Here is a 15,268-nt window from a genome sequence, read left to right as displayed (position 1 = left end):
GCGAGTGGTGAGGCGGTTGACCGCGAGACCCTGTAGTGGATTTATGCTTTCTGTTGTTCTGTTCGGTCGACCGCACATGGCTCTGCGGTCGACCGCGAATCGGGCTGGGCCTGAATTTGGTTTCCTGTTCGCATTGAGTTTGTGTTTTGATGTAAATTAAAACACGATTTTCTAGGGTTTCTTAACAGAGATTTTAGATTGTACTAAGCATATTGAGAGGGAGAACTTGTGAGCAAGTTGAGAGATTTGGTTTAGGGGTTGTGTGAGTGATTTTGTGAGTTTGTAATCTCTTTGTACTCTCCTTGATTTAGTAGAATCTCCTATCCTCTCCCCGTGGACATAGGCAAATTGCTGAACCATGTATATCTCTGTGTTTTGGTTTGATTTGTCGTATTTGGATTGAATTGTGCTCGCATGTGGTTGGTCCTCTTCTCCCGTGATCACAAATTCGTTCGGTGTGCGAGCACGCTTTCGCATAGGCGCGCAACAATTAGTATCAGAGCTCAGATTTCAGATCTAGAGTTTTGGCATTAGATGGAGGAAGATTCGTCGTGAAAGCTTGGTTCTTAGAGTTCTAGGCTTTGGTGGAGATATGATTTGAAGTTGCCATTGGAGATCTCACTTTTCTCGTGTGGTTAGGAGTTCTATTTAGAATCCAATCTAGGGTTCAGTTGGGTAATTTTTATTCCTTTCAAAGTTTGAATCTTTCTTTACAATTTGAAATTTGCGAGTATGGGTGAAGAAGTTGGTGAAAGCAGCAAGATGACAAGTACAGTCCAAGTTGGTTTTTAAAACACCAAAATTAGTATGGTGAAGTATAACGGCAAGATCAATTTTAGTTTGTGGATGAGCGGCATTCAAGATGTGCTCAATGCTCAGAATTTGGAGGAGACCATCATGGTCCAAGAAAGACCACCAAAATATGAAGAGACGATATAGGAAAAGATGAATAGGAACGCTTGTGGGGTGATCAGATCTTGTTTGGAACATGAATTGAAGTATGATGTGATTGGGGTGACGTCTGTAATGAAGAGTGAGAAATTCATAACAATAAGTACCTTACGAAGAGTATTGAGAATCGTTTGCACTTACTGCGAAGATTGTTCAGATTTCAGATATCCCGAGGCACCTCACTAGCGGCTCATGTGAACAACTACACTAAGTTGTTGTCGGATTTGACAAATATTGATGAGAAGATATCGGATGAGTACAAGACGATTATTTTGTTGGGCTCCTTACCGGATAAGGAGTATGATACCTTCATGCTCACTTTGTTGAATGGGAGGTCTTCTATCAGCTATAGTAAAGTTACTAATACTTTGACAAACTATGATTTGAGGAGGAAGGACAAAGAGACTTCCCGCGCTAGTACTTCAGGAGAGGCCTTGTCGACGAGAGGTAGAAGCCCATATCTAAAAGGTGGTAATAGAGGAAGGTCAAATTCAAAAGGTCGTCACCAGCTAGGAAAGAACCAATGTACATTTTGTAAGGAGCAGGGATATTGGAAGAGAGAATGTCTGAAGATCAAGGAGAAGGAGAATAGCAAGAAGAAGGGCCCTAAGCCCAATAAGGTGAATGTTGCGAAAGGTGATGATTCTGATGATTCGAGGTTTTCTCTATTGAATACTCTGGAGGTGAACCACTTGGATGCATCAGATTGGATGCTTGATTCTGAAACTACTTATCATGTGACTCCTAGAGCGAGATTAGTTTTCATCATTTGAGAGACTCGACGGGGGTGTTATTATCATGAGAAATGATCAATCCTGTGGCATTTGTGGGATAGGTACCGTGAGGATTCGGATGCACGATGGAGTAGTCCGTGAATTAAAGGAAGTGAGATTGGCGATGTGCAAGCAGGGACTGTTGAAGGGAGCCAATAATGGAAAAGTTGAGTTCTGTGAGCACTGTGTTCTTAGCAAGAAGACAAATGTGAAGTTTGGGACAGCCATTCATAGGACGAGGGACATCCTGCATTATGTGTACACAGATGTTTGGGGTCCCACCAAGACTGCATCACTTAGTGATAGACATTGGTTCGTCACGTTTATTGATGACTATTCTAGGTGTTGTTGGATGTACACCATGGCGAAGAAGAGTGAAGTCCTAGATATATTTATGGAGTAGAAGAAGAGGTTAGAACTGCAGACTGGGAGAAAGATTAAGACGTTGCGATCCGACAACGGTGGTGAGTACACATCAGACCCCTTTCAGCAGCTATATCGAGACGAGGGCATAGAGAGACACTTCACAGTTAGTCATACACCACAGCAGAATAGGGGTGACAGAGAGGTTAAATCGATCTTTGTTGGAGAAGATCCGATGTTTGTTAGTGCATAGTGGTTTGGAGAAGATCTTTTGGGCTGAGGCACTTTCATATGCGAGTCACATCATTAACAAGTTGTCTTCATTTGCGATTGAGGGAAAGACCCCTATGGTGATGTGGTCGGGAGAGCCAGCACATGATTATGACCAGATCAATGTATTTGGGTTCCCTACATACTATCATGTGTAGACCGATAAGTTGGAACCTTGAGCTAGGAAGGTCATATTTGTAGGATTCAAGCGTGGTGTCAAGGGATACAAGCTTTGGGATCCAGTTAATAGGAAGATTATGCTATGTAGAGATGTCACGTTCGATGAAGCTTCTATCTTGAAGTTTCCCAGCTCTCATCGGATAGAGAGTAGCCTAACGGAGGAAATATCACAGGTGGTGGAGATCGATGCAGCTTCATATTGTCCAGATAGTACAGTATCCATTAGAGTACCGACTTAGGTGACGTCAGGCGAGCACGACGATGACAAGGAGGATACGGGTACAGTTGTGCAGGATCAGGGACCGACGGCTCAGGTTTATAATTCTATTACGGTTCGAAGACATAGGAGAGACATACGGATGCCAGCGAGATATACGGATGCCAGCATGGTATACTGACACAGTAGTTACATATGCACTTCCGGTGGAGGGCATCGATGAGTTAGTGCCTACTACATTCAGAGAGGCTAAGCAGAGTTCGAAGGTTGATTCGTGGTAGGTGGCTATGCAGGAGGAGATGGAGTCTTTTCACAAGAATGATACGTGGGAGCTTGTTGAACTTCCAAAGGGGCGGAAGATAATCGGTTGCAAGTGGGTGTACACGAAGAAGGAGGGCATTGAGGGCACTCTATTAAGGTTCAAGGCTAGGTTGGTTGTGAAGGGCTATGCACAGAAAGAATGTATTGATTATAATGAGGTTTTCTCTCCGGTGGTGAAGCATTCTTCAATTCGGATTTTGCTAGCTTTGGTAGCACAGTATGGATTGGAGTTAGATCAGTTGGATGTGAAGACGGGATTTCTTCATGGTGATCTTGATGAAGAAATATATATGACTCAGCCATTAGGATTCCGAGCTGCAGGGAAGAAAAACTTAGTTTGCAGGTTGAAGAAATTGATATACGGTTTGAAGTAGTCTTCTCGACGGTGATATAGACGATTCGATGATTTTATGCTTGGTCATTCGTACACTCAGAGCCAGTTTGATTCTTGCGTGTATTTTCGTAAGTTGAAAGGAGGTGTGTACATCTATTTGTTACTTTATGTCGATGACATGTTGGTTATCTATGTTTCTAGGTCTTCTATAGATAAGTTAAAAGCACAACATTCAAAGGAGTTTGAGATGAAAGATTTGGGTGAGGCTAAGCGCATTTTAGGGATGGAGATCAGCAGAGATAAAGAGAAGGGCAGAATTTGTTTGACACAGATGACTTATTTGAAGAAGGTTTTACAGCGATTTCATGTTAGTATGGATACGAAACCAGTTAGTGTACCTTTGAAAACCCATTTGAAGCTTTCAGCTATCCTTTCACCAAAGACAATTGAAGATAGAGAGTTGATATCGAAAACTCCATATGCGATCGTGGTTGCGAGCTTGATGTACGCGATGGTATGTACGAGGCAAGATTTGTCACAGGCGCTGAGCATGGTTTCGAGATATATGCACGATCCAGGAGTGGATCATTGGGACGTTGTGAGATGGATTTTGAGGTACATTCGAGGTACGCTCAATATTGGTTTGATTTATCAGCAGAACACTAGAGGTGGGTAGTTTTGCATTAGCTATGTTGATTTGGATTATGCTGGTAATTTGGATAAGCGCTGGTCTACTACAGGATATGTGTTCACTTTGACCCGTGCACCGGTGTGTTGGAGATGCACCTTACAGTCTACAATGGCTTTGTCTATGACGGAGACAGAGTATATGATGATAATAGAGGCTATGAAGGTTTCGAGGACTTTTGGAGAAACTTGGTATATCGCAGCGGTCCGTCACTATTTATTGTGATAGTATGAGTACTATCTATTTGGTGAAGAATCAGATTTTTCATGCGAGGACGAAGCACATTGATGTTCGTTATCATTTCGTTCGAGATATTCTTGAAGATGGTGATGTGGAGATTGTGAAGGTCCACACGAAGGATAATCCGGTGGATATGCTCACTAAGATGGTTCCGAGCAACAAGTTTGATCATTATCGAAAGTTATTACACATTCGTGATTGTTGAGGTCGTTGACGGCCATTTGGATGAATTATGGGTGGCTTGATCCCTTGGGAGAGTGGGTACGTAGGCAACCATATTGGTGCAGCCGAGTTTGGAGAGACGACGCATCGGTACTCTTTGTTTGGTGTCGGTTCAGTTTTGGAAAAACTTCACCGATGTGGAGAATTGAAGAGCTTACAGGAAAAACTGTAAAAAAATGACTTGAGAGGAGATTTTGTGATGTAGTCTTTTGTGCCGATTTTGAGAAGGTTTTTTGTGCATCCCTTTTGAGAGAAAATTTGTGAGAGATTTGAGAGATTATTTGAGGGTTTTATTTATGAGACCTTGTGTGATTGTAAACCCTATTTGTATTCTCTTTCTCTCTAATAGCAGATCTTCACCCTTCTTGCCCTGTGGATGTAGGCAACTTACCGAACCACATAAAATAGTTTTTTTACTGTGATTTGTAATAGCTTATTAAGTTCCCTCGACAAGTCAGTTCTAGAACTGATGAGAGGAAGAGTGTTTATCCCACTTTGTTGAGATATATCATTTCCGGTTCTTGTTTCCTTTGTGAAACAGAGATTTAGTTATGATCTTACTCTCTTATTGTGCTCACTAAGTACTGTCGAAATTTCCGCTACGCACAACAAGTGGTATCAGAGCCCAGGTTTTAACTTGGGGCTTGTTTGAAAGATTCGCTGAAGGATTCTTATTTGAAAAGTTAGATCTACAATATGGGTGAAACAAGCACATCGGGATCGTATCTTACGAAGGCAATACAGAGTCTGAGCATCAATAATAAAAAGATTGATGTTCCGAAGTTCGACGGCAAGATCAATTTCGGATTGTGGAGGTATCAGATGATGGATGCCTTGGATGCACAGAATTTGAAGGAGACTCTTGAGTTACAAGAGAAACCCGAAGACATGGAGGATAAGGTTTGGAAGAAGATGAATAGTAGAGCTTGTGGAGTTATTCGGTTATGCTTGACGCCGGATCTTATTTATGATGTTATGAACGAGACGTCGACGAAGAGATTGTGGAAAACGCTCAATGAGAAATATCTTACTAAGAGCATTGAGAATCGGCTTCACTTAAAGAAGAGGTTTTACTAGTTCAAGATGAAAAGGGGAGTTTTCATTAGATAGCATGTAAACAACTTCACGAAGCTACTTTCAGATATAGTCAATATGGACATCATGGTAGAGGATGAAGACAAGGCGATGCTACTTTTGTGTTCGTTGTTGGAGGATGATTATGGTATGTTCGTTCTCACTATGATAAATGGAAGAACTACTATTAGTTATAAGGAGGTGACCTCTACGTTGGTAAATTATGAGTTGAGGAAGAGTGATGGTGAACCCTCCGAGAAGGCATTGGGAGATGCATTAGCAGTTCGAGACCGTGATCCAAACAGCCGCCAGTTCAACTGCTCAAAATCGAAGAATAGAGGTGACCATAAGAGTATTAGTAGGAATCAATATCGCTTTTGTAAAGAAGATGGACACTGGAAGATCGACTGCCCAAAGTTGAAGGACAAAGCCGGGAAGAATAAAGGAAAAGTTGTACAAGCTTCAGAAGTGAATGTTGTCAAGGCTAGTGACGACAATTCAGATACAGATTCTTTAGGCTTTTCATGCTCAACATTACTGTCAGTTTGTTACGCTAACTCTACGGAGTGGATGATGGATTCTGGTGTTACATCATATTTGCCCATTCATATTTGCCCTAGAAGGGATTGGTTCTCCAGCTTTGAGGAGTTGGAAAGAGGGGATATTATGCTTATGGGTAATGATCACGTATACCCTATTTATAGTATTGGTATAGTTCGGATCCGCATGTGTGATGAGATGACTCGGGAACTGAAGGAAGTAAGGTTCGTGCCGCAGTTGACGAAGAATATTATTTCACTTGGAACTTTGGAGGCAGCTGGCTATCGAGTGATCTTGGAGAATACAACTCTGAAAGTCACCAAGGGGTCCATGGTGGTGATGCGAGGTGTCAGGGAAAAAACCTATACTACTTGAAGGGCAAGACAGTTACAGGGGATTTAGCAGCTTCTATCACTATAGAGGAGGACACTACCAGTTTATGGCACATGTGTTTAGGACACACTAGTGATAAGTCCCTGCATGCATTGGCGAAACAGAAGCCATTGAAAGGTGTGAAAACCTGTAAGATGGAGCTGTGTGAGCATTGTGTACTTGCGAAGAAGACGAGAGTGAAGTTTGTTACCACTATTCATAATACTCAATGTATATTGGACTACATTCTCACAGACATTTGGAGCCCTTCCAAGCATACATCACTTGGAGGGGCCAACTATTTTATCACTTTTATTAACGATTATTCCAGGAGAAATTGGGTATACCCTATGAAGTATAAACAGGAGGTCCTGGATATTTTTGTTGAGTGGAAAAAGAAAATGGAGCTGCAGACAGGTAGAAAGGTGAAGACTCTTCGTTCGGACAATGAAGGAGAGTATAAGAGTGATCTGTTTCTGCAGTTTTGCAGGGATCATGGCATTAAACGATACTTCATAGTACGTGAGACACCGTAATAGAACGAGATGGCTGAGAGATTGAACCGTACCTTGCTAGAGAATGTGCGATGTACGATGACGCAGAGTGGATTGCCAAGACCCTTTTGGGCCGAGACATTGATTTTTACGAGCCATCTCATGAATAGGTTATTGTGTACTATGATACAGGGGAAGACTCCTATGGAGCGTTGGTCTGGTTCGGTGGCTAGTGACTATGAGTCGCTTCGGATATTTGGGTGTCCAGCTTATTACCATGTCAGTGATGGTAAATTGAATCCGAAGGCAAAGAAAGCAGTCTTTATGGGCTTTAGAGAAAGAGTAAAAGGCTTCAAATTGAGGGACCACAGGACAAGAATATAGTTATTAGCATAAATGTTACATTCGACGAGGCGTATATGATAAGGCATCAAGTCCCTCAGCAAGTTGAGGGAGACCAGACAAGAGGAACATCACAGCAGGTGGAGGATGATGTGACTTTACCCACTCAAAATAGCATTGTATCCATTGAGGCTCCTATGGAGATGACACTGGAGGGACATGGGATGACAGTCGGGTAGTTAGAGGATACAGTGGATGGTGAGACTCAGGAGCAGGGTCATGCTCAGCAGTCCAATGCAGTAAATAGACTTAGAAGGGTGATTTGTCGGCTAGCTAGATATAATGATGTCATGGTTGTATATGCCTTATCAACAGAGGTCTTCGGACAATGAAGGAGAGTATAAGAGTGATCTGTTTCTGCAGTTTTGCAGGGATCATGGCATTAAACGATACTTCATAGTACGTGAGACACCGTAATAGAACGAGATGGCTGAGAGATTGAACCGTACCTTGCTAGAGAATGTGCGATGTACGATGACGCAGAGTGGATTGCCAAGACCCTTTTGGGCCGAGACATTGATTTTTACGAGCCATCTCATGAATAGGTTATTGTGTACTATGATACAGGGGAAGACTCCTATGGAGCGTTGGTCTGGTTCGGTGGCTAGTGACTATGAGTCGCTTCGGATATTTGGGTGTCCAGCTTATTACCATGTCAGTGATGGTAAATTGAATCCGAAGGCAAAGAAAGCAGTCTTTATGGGCTTTAGAGAAAGAGTAAAAGGCTTCAAATTGAGGGACCACAGGACAAGAATATAGTTATTAGCATAAATGTTACATTCGACGAGGCGTATATGATAAGGCATCAAGTCCCTCAGCAAGTTGAGGGAGACCAGACAAGAGGAACATCACAGCAGGTGGAGGATGATGTGACTTTACCCACTCAAAATAGCATTGTATCCATTGAGGCTCCTATGGAGATGACACTGGAGGGACATGGGATGACAGTCGGGTAGTTAGAGGATACAGTGGATGGTGAGACTCAGGAGCAGGGTCATGCTCAGCAGTCCAATGCAGTAAATAGACTTAGAAGGGTGATTTGTCGGCTAGCTAGATATAATGATGTCATGGTTGTATATGCCTTATCAACAGAGGTCGTTGATGATTTGGTTCATTCTACATTCAAGGAGACAGAGTCTAGCTCTGATTCGATCAGGTAAAGGGAAGCTACGGAGGAGGAGATGTGCTCTCTTCAGAAGAACAATACTTGGGAACTTGCAAAGCTACCGAAGGGTAAGAAGACTATTGGATGCAAGTGGATGTATGCAAAGAAAGAGTGATCTTCTATTGGGGACATTCGGTATAAAGCCAGATTGGTTACCAAGGGTTATGAACAGCTTGAGGGCATTGATTACAATAAGGTATTTTCACCTGTTGTGAAGCATTCATCGATTCGTATTTTATTAGCATTGGTGGCACCGCTGGATTTAGATTTGGTCCAGATAGATGTTAAGATAGCTTTTCTACATGGAGATTTAGAAGAGGAGATCTACATGACACAACCTATGAGGTTCAAAGCTGCAGAAAAGGAAGAATTGGTATGCAAGCTAAATAAGTCTCTTTACGGATTGAAGCAATCGCCACGACAATGGTACAAGAGATTCGACGGCTTTATGATTGGCCGAGGGTACACAAGGAGCCCATATGACTCATGTGTTTACATGCACAAGCAATAGGATGGTGAGTACATCTATTTGTTATTATATGTTGATGATATGCTTATTGCCTCCAGGAATTCTTCAGCTATTCGAAAGTTGAAAAAGGAGCTGTCATCCGAGTTTGAGATGAAGGATCTTGGAGAGGCGAAGAAGATATTGGGTATGGAGATCAAGAGAGACAGGGCGAAGGGGAGATTGAAGCTAACACAGAGGAGTTATCTGTAGAAAATGCTGAAGAAATTCAGCTTTGATGGTAATGCAAAGGCAGTGAGCACTCTATTGGCTCCCCACTTTAAGCTTTCAGCTAAGATGTAGCATGTTTCAGTTGAGGACAGAGAATATATGTAGAAGGTTCTATATGTCAGTGCAGTGGATAGCTTGATGTATGTTATGGTGTGTACGAGGCCAGATTTGTCATAGGCTGTGAGCATGGTATCTAGATACATGCACGATCCTGGGAAGGGTCATTAGGAGGCCGTGAAGTGGATTTTACGGTATATCAAAGGTACCGTAGATGTTGGTTTGGTATTTCAGAAGAATGAGAAGATAGGGCAGGATTGTATTGGCTATATGGATTCAGATTATGTAGGAAATCTTAACAAGCGTCGGTCTAATTCAGGATAAGTTTTTACATTAGCAGGAGCACCGGTATGTTGGAGATGTATACTTCAGTCTACAGTGGCTCTCTCTATTACAGAGGTGGAGTATATGGCGGTGACTGAAGCTGTAAATGAGGCTTTATGGTTGCATGGATTGTTGGAGGACTTGGGGATATCACAGGAGACCATTCAAGTATATTGTGATAGCATGTCGGCTATCTATTTGGTGAAGAACCAGGTCTATCATGCACGCACAAAGCACATTGATGTCAGATTTTACTTCGTTCGTGATGTCTTGGATGATAGAGATGTCATATTAGAGAAGATCCACACAAATGACAACCCTGCAGATATGTTGACCAAAGTTGTTTCAGGTGAGCTTTTAAACATTCTTTAGTGTTGAGGGCCTTTGGAAACCAATTGGGTGAACTACGTTTGACTTGATTCCTTGGGCAAGAGGATATGTAGGCAGTCATGTTTGATACATTCGGTTTGGATTAGTTGATTTTGATGGGGGTGAGATTGTTTAAGCTCTCGTTCGAATTCCCGACTTGTTGTGGATTGAGTCTGTTATCGTGGATTTATTCCACTTCGTACTGGACGCAACAAGTGGACATTTGGATGTTTTTGGTGTCTAGGATCTCTCTGGTGATGTTCGCGGTGTTCTTCTGGTATTTGTCCATAATTTGAGGTTTATCAAATGATGTACGAGATGGAGAATTATGAATGTGGGGGCCATAAGCATGTGAACAGTTTCACGTGAATACACCCACGCGCGAAAGAAATCGGGCGCTAAAGTGGCCCATGTGCGGCCCAACCTGCATACGCCCAGGCTCTCATATAAATCATGATTTCTTCCTAGGTTTAATGTGTGCAAGGAGAAAATCGCAGAAGAGTAGCGGCGAAAAAAAATTAAACGCAGAGGGTTTTGCCGACTTTGAGAGGAGATTTCGTGCTGTAGTCTTTTGTGCCGATTTTGAGAAGGTTCTTTGTGCATCCATTTTGAGAGAAAAATTGTGAGAGATTTGAGAGATTATTTGAGGGTTTTATTTATGAGACCTTGTGTGATTATAAACCCTATTTGCATTCTCTTTCTCTAATAGCTTGTTAGGTTCCCTCGACAAGTCAGTCATAGAACTGATGAGAGGAAGAGTGTATATCTCACTTTGTTGAGATATATCACTTTCGGTACTTGTTTCCTTTGTGAAACAGGGATTTAGTTGTGATGTTACTCTCTTGTTGTGCACCAGAAGTGCTACCGAAATTTTCGCTACGCACAACAATTTATACTCTCCTTGATTTAGTAGAATCTCTCATCCTCTCCCCGTGGACGTAGGCAAATTGCCAAACCACGTATATCTCTGTGTTTTGGTTTGATTTCTCGTATTTGGATTGAATCATTCTCCTGTGTGGTTGATCCTCTTCTCCCGTGATCACGGATTCGTTCGGTGTGCGAGCACGCTTCCGCATAGGCGCGCAACAGAAACTAGTGTAGAATTATACCCCACATGACCAAATAAAATGAAAGTAATTTGTTCAATAAATACCTCCTCCTCATCATCAACAACCCACAAGCAAATTTACAGCTACACAATTTGCAATGAATCCAATTTGCAACGTTCTACTTATAATCTTCATTTTCATTAATCTCAATCTGAGATGTGGTCTCGTTCACAACATCTCTCATTCTTTGAAGGTAAACGTTCACAAACCCGCCATGAACAGAATATCGACTAACTTTTATTTATCCTTATGCAAAACTACAGTGAATTCAGATGAAGCCATCAAGCGTTATGGACATTGTGTGTTATTACCATATAATTATTATTATGCACATTCTGATATTATCATATATTTTCTGTAATATATATAAATGGTTTTATGATAGTTCTGTACAAACTTTCTAGCAGTTCATGATAGTTTCTTTGAGATAAATATATATTAAATGCAAATTTTCCCATGTTTTTTTTAAAAGGTACAGGGGAAACTAAACAAAAGAAAAAAGATCCAAAATCTTCGATCACGAAAAAAAAAAGTTAAAATCTTAATCAGAAATGAATAACCCCGAGGTTAATAAGCAGCGGCACCAGCAGGACAGCAATCATCACCAGCACCAGCAACACCGCAATGCAGGCCCACTTCCTGGAGCTCCTCTGGTACTCCTTCGCCGACTCCAGCTCCACCGTCCCCTTCCTCACGAACGAGCTCGCGTGCGCCACGTGGCTCTCGATATCGTTCAACTGGTGCCCCTGTGCCTCCACCAGTGCTGCCATGTCGAGGAACACCTGGTGCAGGTCCATCAGGCTCTTCTCGATCTCCTTCACTGCATCGTGTCGCTCCTGGATCTCCATTATCGTGTCCAGTACTTGGCCTCTGCCCTGCTCCTCGATTGCTTTCTGCAGGAAGTTTTCGCTCTCACCCGAGGATATCATGGACTCGATCGTGTCATCGTCTGCCTGTTTTCCGGTCACGGTGAAGTACCTGGCGAAAATTTACGAGGGAAATAGTTATAAGATCTTACTATAATAGCCGGTGATTGAACAATATAGTGTCCAGTTGTGTCCCAAGACACTTCTGGTCTGATTTGCTACTTTATACATATTTTTATTTATTTTTATTCCTATTTATTAATTAGACATCACTGGAGTTTGGGTAGGGCACCACTGAAAGAGGTAAAGTTAAAAATTTGTGAACGTATGCTCCATGTACTATGATGATGACAAAATCCTGACTCCGCCACTGATCACATATATATATATATATATATACCTTCTTCCTACGGTCTCCTTGTACTCCTCCGCCATCCTCGCCCTCAACCCCTGAAACCCATCCATCAAATCCTTCAGCTTCTTCCCCAGCCCTCCGACAACTGACGTCCTCGTCCGGTCCGCGGAGCTCCCGGGCCCACACCCAGGTACCGCCCGGCTCGCCGCATTCGATTTCTCCAAAGCCTCGAGCTTTCCCTTCACCATTTTTGCTTTTCTAAGCACTTGTTCGACGTCCTTATCCATGCGCGACCGAAGCTCCTTGACCACGGTCGCGCTGTGGGCTAACTTGGTCTCCTCATTGAGTCCCTGCGGATAGAGTACAAATTTTATCAGAACAACCTCACGCGGTTTGAAAAGTTTACCGCCTTGATCGAATATTTCGATTATTATTCGTCTAGCTAGCTATTTTTTCAAGTTTAATGCAGAAAACCATTTAATAAGAGAAATCAAATAGTTTATGGTATTCGTATATTAAGCAAATAAGATATGAGCACGTATGTACATATTCGATTGACTTGATTATCAAATATTTGTCGTCTAAGAGCTTATCATTGATTCATACAATTAAGGTTTAACCCTCTAGCATTTTCAACTGCTAACTAGTTTAAATGTCCTAGTTAAAAAAAACCAAAGTATTTAGGAAAAGTTATATCCTTAACCGAATATACTAAACATCTTGTTAATTGAATACTTTAATATTCAAAATCCATAAAATATGAATGTAATATATATGTGTGATAAATTAATATTCGAAGATATTTAGGGGGTGTTTGGTTCAATTTCTATAAATTATATGAAATGTTTTCCACCCAAAATATGATTTCCTTATATTTCTTAAAAAAATTATAGGAAAAGTTTTAAGAAGTCAAAAAGTACCAATTTTTTTATTTTTTTTACTTTGTTTGTTTGGTTCAAAACAAGAAAATGACTCATAGCTTTATAGAAAACAGCAAGATTTTCTATAATTTGTAGAAATTAAACCAAACACCCCCTAAATTTATAGAAAAGTGTCATTGTAGTGTCAGATTTCTGGGTGATTTCCGCCCATTTTGAGAGGAAATTAATTTTTGTAAATTTTGGTAATTTTTTGTACTTTACAGAAAATGTTTCTGTAAATTTTTTTCAACCAAACACAGTTTACGGAAATGTATTGAAAATTTTTAATTACAGAATTATCATTGTCAGATATTATGAGAAAACTTTTCTATAAAATTGTGCAACCAAACACCCTCTTAGAGAAAAAGGTTTGCGTTTGAATTCAAAAAATTTTAAACGAACACGGATACGAACATGTCACTATTCGATTTCAATACGATCGAACTGTCTAATTTCCACGGCGCGCACCTGCAGGCGTTGGTGCAGCTGCTCTAGATGCTTGAGGTCGTCCTTGACGCCCTCGACGTCCTCGAAGAACTTCTCGAGGTTGACCGTCTCTTGCCCCGAGGCGGCCGTGCCCGTTTCCATGTCGTCCAGCTTGACCTGCTCGTTGAGGTCCGTGTATCGCTTGAAGGAGGTGGTGGAAAAGAGGTCGTTCATTTTTGGAGAGGATCAATGTGGGTTGGTCAATTGGTAATCAGAGGTTAATTAAGGGTCTGTTAAACTCGCTCCCATGATGGTAGTAATGGGAGGAGAGGAAACTAATAGGATTTGGTTTTGGGGCTAATGAGGCCTATGATTGGGGTCATTACGAACAAAAAAAATATTAATTGTGATTAGGATTGGGATAATTGGGTGTTAGGAGATGGAATGAATGAAAAGAGGGGAAGTTGGGGGAGAGAATCTTTTGTCTTGGGGAGGACAAAACAAAAGAGGGTCCTTATTTTTCTTTTCTTTTATTTAAATTGTTTTTTAATTTTAATTTATTTTGTTGTGGGGGAGGGAAAATGCCATTTGGAGAGTGGTTGTTGTTAGAATGTTTAGGTTGCTACAAATGCTGGGATCCAGAAATGTGGGAGGCAACGTTGACCGGGTCTTAGTGGTGTGGACCTCAGTAGAGAAATTATTGGACTTGCTTGTAAATAACAAAGTCAAACAAACAAGTTTAGATCAATTTACATAAGTCTCCGTACGTTCAAAGCACCAGTGGTCTAGTGGTAGAATAGTACCCTGCCACGGTACAGACCCGGGTTCGATTCCCGGCTGGTGCAAGTTATTTTATCCCTTTTTATTTTTCCATCTCCGTATTTTTTTTCTCTTTACAATATTACTCAAAAAAAAAAAAAAATTCATCGTGGGCACCAGGGCCTTAAGATCAGCAGCGTCAATACAAGATTCGACCAACTCCTCTTCACCCATCCATGTGGCGAGCTCGTATCCTATGTATATAGGATTAGTTCGGTCCAGCTCTCCTGGTTCTATTATTATAATAATTGCAATCTCAATCTTCACCGTAATTTTGGGAGAGCCTTTTCAAATGGATGTGAGAAAAAAATAAAAATATTACTATCGTACAAGTCCGGATTTCGCCTCCATAAAAGGTCATTCAACCCGCGAGCATGTTAGAATATCAATTATAACTATCAACCTGAACGCTGAAAATTCAGAGTTTCGATATAGTGTAACATCCTGTGACAGGTTTGAAGTACGACGGTGGAACAATCTTAGCCCGGTTAGTGGCTAAATTTTAGCCTAACAAAACATGTTTCGATCCTGATCTGATTATTTGCCGAACAATTAATCTTAAGTTGCCAAACGGTCCTTTAGTTTAGAATCAAAGCAAGGGGGAAATGATGCTTGAACCGACTTAAACAGAAGATAGAGTACCAAATTAATCAAAAGCTTAAGCTATTAACTAATTGCAAA

At 41.3% G+C, this 15,268-nt stretch overlaps 1 protein-coding gene and 1 non-coding gene across 2 annotated transcripts; one reads left to right on the top strand and one right to left on the bottom strand.

The window, feature by feature from the left end:
• Positions 11,608-14,273, bottom strand: LOC109832428 (syntaxin-124-like). The gene is made up of 3 exons (XM_020399794.1): positions 13,811-14,273; positions 12,468-12,772; positions 11,608-12,179 (listed from the first exon to the last, which is right to left on the bottom strand). Exons 1-3 carry the CDS (start codon positions 14,000-14,002, stop codon positions 11,747-11,749), a joined length of 930 nt encoding a protein of 309 aa, XP_020255383.1. The 5' UTR covers positions 14,003-14,273; the 3' UTR covers positions 11,608-11,746.
• On the top strand, positions 14,543-14,613 carry TRNAG-GCC. Its single transcript has one exon. It is a non-coding gene; the product is annotated as a tRNA-Gly (tRNA).

The sequence above is a fragment of the Asparagus officinalis genome, chromosome 3 (assembly GCF_001876935.1).
Source record: "Asparagus officinalis chromosome 3, Aspof.V1, whole genome shotgun sequence".
NCBI lineage: Eukaryota > Viridiplantae > Streptophyta > Magnoliopsida > Asparagales > Asparagaceae > Asparagus > Asparagus officinalis.
This window is presented reverse-complemented; position numbering and strand designations above follow the sequence as displayed.

Excerpts from the sequence above, each read along its gene's own strand:
- LOC109832428 (XM_020399794.1), bottom strand. The coding sequence starts at position 14,002 with ATGAACGACCTCTTTTCCACCACCTCCTTCAAGCGATACACGGACCTC. Across the intron at positions 12,773-13,810 it reads AGCTGCACCAACGCCTGCAG|GGACTCAATGAGGAGACCAA; the intron begins GTGCGCGCCGTG and ends CTCTATCCGCAG. Across the intron at positions 12,180-12,467 it reads AAGGAGACCGTAGGAAGAAG|GTACTTCACCGTGACCGGAA; the intron begins GTATATATATAT and ends AATTTTCGCCAG.